A 5,900-nucleotide genomic window follows, 5' to 3' on the forward strand; every position below is an offset into this window, starting at 1 on the left:
TTGAGCTGGCTCCTGGGGCAGCAGCCCAGAAATGGATGAATATGAGCTACCTGGCAGAGGGGGCCCTGTCTCTCTGCTTGCTTTTTTTTTTTTTCTTTGCAGTCGTGTATTTTTGACTGACTTGCACGCTGTCCTAGTTAGGTCTTCAAAGACCACGTGCGGTAGGCTGTGTTGCTCATAGTATGATTTGGAGAATCAAAAGATTTTTGTTGTTCCGTCAGTTCTGCTCTGCCTATTCTAGAAATATCAATGTGATGAGATGTGATTGTTTAGCTGTGCTTGCCTAAAATACGTTTCAAAATTTTCCCTTTGTATTTTTAACACTTGATTGCTTTTTTTGTTGTTTCCTTTTTTCTTCTAGAATTCTTCTGAGAGCCACAATTGTGCCAAAAGCATCTTGACCTCAGACAGGCTGCAGATAGTTGTGACCCTTTCGGAGTTCTTTAACGAAACCTGGGAGGCAGCCAACTGTGCAAGTACGTGACTCGTTCTGTAGCTTACATGCTACTGTTATGACTTAGCTTAACTTTGCCCCTAAAATTTGCACAGATTAGAATTGTATGTATTTGTTTAAATACAGGCAGTATATAACATAAAAATGCTAAACTAGAGCCACTCCAGTGAAGGGTGAGGAGGAGCTTTTTATTTTATAACAGATGCTGCCAAAATGTGAGGACACTAGTCTATTGGAAAAATTAGTTGTTATATATAAATCCTTCTTTTAGGCTATTCTTTCAAAAGGTAGTCATGTTAGTTTTCTTTGTGATCTACAGACCCTGCGGGAGACTTTCCTTAGCTTCATTGCGGTTTCTTCTGTTTTTCCCAGTCTTCCCATTTTTTAAAAAAACATACATAAGAAACTTTTCCTTGTTTGTTAATAAAGTCAGTAACTCTGGAATGCTTACACATTGAACAGTATCTGCCTCCACAGATGCTTTTTGTTTCATTTTATGGGTGGAGGGTGTCCAAGTCTATCGCTGTGGCTTGCTGTCCCCACGCTGATGGTGCTGTGCCACACTTACAGCTAAACTATGGCTTTTTGCCATTCCCCTGCTGTGGGAAGTGGGACCCTGCACTAATAGGTGCACTAGAAAACAGTGGGAGTAGCACTGTGGAGTTGAGTGTTAAAGACGCTGGGTTTGCTGCAGAGACCCTTGAGAGCCCAGAAGAGTTTGTTTTCGTTTGTGAGTCTGGGCTGTGTGAAGGCTGGAAAGGCAGTACAGGGGCAGCTCTGTGGTCTGCGCTGTCCCTCTGGGCTTAGCCTGTGGCCTGCGTGCTGCCTGCCCAGAATCCAGCTGAATGCTCGCCCTCAATACTGATGGCGCTTCCTTCTTTCAGGAGACTTTTCTAGGATGTTGGCTTTGCTCTCACGGTGCTGTTACTGAACATCTAAATTCCCAAACCACTGTTGTTTTCAAGGGTCTGTCTGGTTAGAGCACCTGAAGTGGGGTGGGGTGGATGGAGGCAGTAACATGGTAGGGTTGAGCCTATGACTGCGAGGAAAGCCCCAGAACTCCCCTCAAAGCTGGTGAAATGGTCAGCTCTTTTCTTAAACAAGAATACCTACACTCTGATTTCTACTATTACGTTCATGGTCTAGCTGTTTCCTGGGTGCTCTCTGTTTCAGCTCCACTGCTGGTGCTTCTGCTTTCACATAATGGCTGTTACTGTTGCTGGGCAAAGCCAGATTTGCAGGCTAGAAAATAAAAGTAATGTCTTGTTTTATCTTAAAGTCCAAAGATAATTCAGACCCCCTTTTCAGAAAGCTCTTGATGATAGTCTTCATCTTTCACTTAATCAAAGCCAATTAATTCTGAAATACGTTCTCGATGAAGAGTTAGGTCAGCAGGTCTGAGACATCAGTGGCAGGCAGATAAGGAAACCGCAGTGTTGACTAGACCTGTCTTTTATAGTCAAGAGCTCTTTTTGCAGGAGTGGAGTGTCTGGGACTTGTCGGCTATGGAAATGTTAGAAATTAGAATATCCTGATGTTTTTCTTTCTCTTTGACAGATTGTTTAAAGAACAGCAGTGAGGGATTATCAAATTCTACTGTAGAATTCCTGGATTTATTCAATAAATCTCTGACATGTTTTGAACATAACCTTCAGGTATTTATGCTGTGTATTTAAGAGAAGCACTAAATCCTCTAATTGCTAGCAAAATTTTATTTATGCTGAATAAACTGCAGATACAGATTAGGCAAATAAACTGCTGGTGAGTTTGTGAATTTTAGGCAGATAAAGCAATGATCTGCAAAGTGCAGATGTTTACAGATTGAGAGCCTAAAATTAATTCTAATTGATATTCACCTTGACTTAATTTTGTATGTAATTGCAGTGCTACTTCACATCAGAATTTCTGAATTCACAATAGTTGATAATTATATAGTAAGAAACAGCATGTCTGCATGCTCTAAGTCTCTTTTTCTATCTCTTTGTTGAATTGTTGTCTTCTGACTTAACAATGCAATCTTTAAATAACCTTTTGATCATACAGACTAGTTCAGAAAGACCAGCTACCTTAAATCATTGTAACAATTCTTTTTGACTAGTAAAACTATGGGTAGTTAAAGTTTGTCCATATTGCAAAGGCGATATAACTAACTTAGTGAAATAAATGTGGTAATTGTCCTCAGAGAAAATGCCCTAAAGAAAATAGCCCAAGAAACCACGCATATTCCATTTCAATCAGAAACTGGCCAAGTTCTGGGATCGTTCAATAGTAAAAGTGGGAAATTATGGGTATGGAACAATCTCTGAGGAAACTGTCTGCTTTTTTTATTATTAATGATTTCTAGGAAATGTACCTTTATAGGCCTTAGTCAGGAGCAGCGTGGACTGGCCTATCGATCAGTTCAAATGTCAGAACTAGAACTTCACCCAGTGGTCGCTGGGTAGCTGGTACAACCATTACTGGGTTGGAATATCTTTAGAGATTGTAGTTTTGTTTTCAGGTGTGTCGTATTGCATTCAGGAGTGGTGAAGGCCACAAATGAAAAAGATAACTACGGCACAGTCTGTCCCTGTCAATATGGAAACAGCAGTAGCAACCTAACAGTTGTTAGGTATGGGCAAACAAAAACAACAAAAAAACCCCCATTAAGGAACCTGGTATCTCTGGCTCCAGAATAACATTTAATTACTAGTAATTTTTTTTTTTTTGTGGGAACTGGTACTTTAAAAATAAGTGTTTAAATAAAAGAGCTGCTAGTTCAAAGAACAGTTTGAGATGCAGAACCTGCAGGAAATGGGTCCTGTCCCTAGTGAATTCAAGTTGGTCCTTTTTCTTCCTGCATTCTCATGTGAGTTGTCTGTCTGGGCCTTTACTTAATCTAGGATGCTAAAAATCTGGATTTTTCGTTCAAACTTGACTCTATTTTTCAAGTTTTTTTTTATAATGCCTTAAAAGAGCACTGATACAAAGTTTTATAACCCTAGGGACAAACCATCTATCTGTCACCAAATAACTACACAGAAGTATGTAAAAACTGCAACGAAACCTACAAAATGCTGAATGACCTGTATAACAACTTGCAAAGGATGAACAGGCAAGGTGGTGAGTCTGGGCACTCCACACACTTGTGTATCGACGTGGAAGATGCAGTAAGTATTTATTAGTACTCAACAGGGAGACCTTGTCATGGAGGTCTTTATTAATCTGAGCCATTTGTGCTTGTCTTGCTATGGATTGCCTTTTCCCTTTCGGGGTGGGACAGTACTGGCAGTAGTGCCTTTGTCAGGCTGATGTCCCGTGAGGAAGAAGTTAGCCCGGTGGGGCTGTCTTGCTAGGTCCTGTCCTCAGTCAATGCAGCAGGAGCGTGACTGAAGCTCTTGATCACCCCAGTGCATTTCAGTTTAAGTAGCTGCACTTTAATTTCTTGTTACTGCGAAGGGGATGGATTAAAAAAAAAAATCGTCTTCATCTTCTGGCTTTTAATACGAAGCTTTACTGCTATTGTTCTAGCCAGTGTAATTACAGCAGCTGTTTCTAGGGGTCCTCAGCATTGGCGACATACGTTTGGAAAAAGGTTTGTTATATTGTGGGGTTTTAAGCGGTTGGGCAAAAGGAGTGCTGTTGAAAGTATGGGATTGGCCCTGTCCCCGCAGGCTGTCAGTGAGTTCTCTGGGAAACAGGCATGTGGCAACGCTACAGTGTATCTGAGTATAGTCTGGTTTTGAAGCTTGTAGAAGTTTTGACGTGAAATTTTGGCTCCATTTAAATTGTCTGTTTCTACATTTTCAGGGATATGCTTGCTTCTGGTGGGGGGAGATCTGTTAGAGGGTTATTTTCTGAGGTCGTATTTGAACACTTGAACGTCTTGAGGCCTGAGTGTTTGCCATGCAGCACAGCAGAAATGCATGTGCTCGCTTTCACGGCTTGCTTATGTTTTTCTTTTAGATGAACATCACTCGGAAGCTTTGGAGCAGGACTTTCAACTGTTCTGTTCCCTGCAGTGATACAGTCCCAGTGATTGCAGTTTCATCCTTTATTCTCTTCCTACCTATTGTTTTTTACCTTAGTAGCTTCCTTCACTCGAAGCAGAAGAAACGGATACTCATTTTGCGTAAGTGATGGTGCTGGCATTCACTGTTAGAGTGGGGTGGTGCCAGGGACTCGCTTGGCTCTTGTGGGAGCGGGGGCCCAGCCAGATCTGCCTGCAGCTGTGCTGACGGTGCTAATAGCGACTATTAGTCTGCTGCTGTCCCCTGAAGAAGGGTAGTAAAGAGCTTCAGCCACATCTTTTCATTAAAGTTTCTGGACGTGAACAGAAAGCTGTTTGCAAGTCTGTGTCGGATAAATAGAGGGAGTGGAGAGACTAGTTTTGTGAAATTCTTTGTGTTTAATTTTCATATAATTTTTCCCTTTCTAGCCAAGCGCATCCAGTCAAATGCCAGTCTTGTGAACATCCAAGAAAAATACAGCTGAGCTGCAAAACAAAACCTGAGAACTGCTGCTGGTATACAGTGGATACAATTGTGTTGGAATGAGGCCGGCACAAAAGAGGAGTTAATTATGGTTTAGTGTAATGATACAGAGCAACACAAGTTAAACAAAATGCTGTCTGACTTCTAAGCGAGGATATTATCAAACATGACAAGGCAGGGCTGTGTGACACTGTATGGACTCTAGTTTTGAAAAATATGTGGGTTTTTTCAGTCTCAGGCTGAAGCTGGTGTTTTTCTGTTTCTAAGCTTTTGTACTTCTCATCAATAGAATAGCTACACTTTCCTGGCATGTTTTTTTCCTCTTTAATTTATCGTATTTGTTTCAGAGAAACCTGAGATTCTGAATCTTTTTGAGGTGATTTTCATAGACGGACAAAACTTGATGTAATATTTGATGTTTAATTCCACATAATATTCAGTTTTGCTAGACTTGGGATGGACAGGAAACCTTTAAAAAGAAAAGTTCCCATCTTTCTGATACCTCTCTCTAAAGTCATGCTGCTGGTCTCTGTTGGGGAGTTGGGGGGAGGCATGAAATATGTGGAGGAAGTGGTAATATTTAATGTCCAAAGCCAGCAACAAAAGCAACAGAACTGCCAGTGCTAGACATGAATAATAATCACTTATGACTACAATATTTGGTTATCTCTGAAACAGGTGGCATATTTAGTCATTTGCACACTTTAACCACTAAAATAATTGCTTTTCAAATGTTAAATTTTCAGAGGCTTGTTTTAGATGTCTGCTTGGGTAACTGAATGCTTCACTATTTGTCTGTTTATTGTGTTATTTCCTTTCCTTTTTAATTTTCAAGGGTGTTTTTTTTTGTTTTTTTGGGGGGTTTTTGCTTTTGTAAAGAAGTGAGGTAAAGTCAAGTCACTGGAGATGCTGAATTTCCTGGTCTAGAGCTTGCTATGGCTTAATGCAGAGGTGTTTACAGGAACTTTGTAGGG

General features: G+C 40.7%; 1 protein-coding gene across 1 annotated transcript; it reads left to right on the top strand.

Moving 5' to 3' along the window:
- Nucleotides 1-361: 361 nt before the first annotated feature.
- OSTM1 (osteopetrosis associated transmembrane protein 1) lies at nucleotides 362-5,451 on the top strand (the record flags this gene model as incomplete). The annotated part of the gene is made up of 5 exons (XM_009584161.1): nucleotides 362-476; nucleotides 2,012-2,109; nucleotides 3,439-3,603; nucleotides 4,400-4,565; nucleotides 4,872-5,451. Coding segments are annotated over 5 exons (600 nt in total), but the record flags the coding sequence as incomplete, so codon positions are not given.
- Nucleotides 5,452-5,900: the final 449 nt, after the last annotated feature.

This window comes from Fulmarus glacialis, unplaced genomic scaffold, assembly GCF_000690835.1.
Source record: "Fulmarus glacialis isolate BGI_N327 unplaced genomic scaffold, ASM69083v1 scaffold14458, whole genome shotgun sequence".
In the NCBI taxonomy this organism is placed as follows: Eukaryota; Metazoa; Chordata; class Aves; order Procellariiformes; family Procellariidae; genus Fulmarus; species Fulmarus glacialis.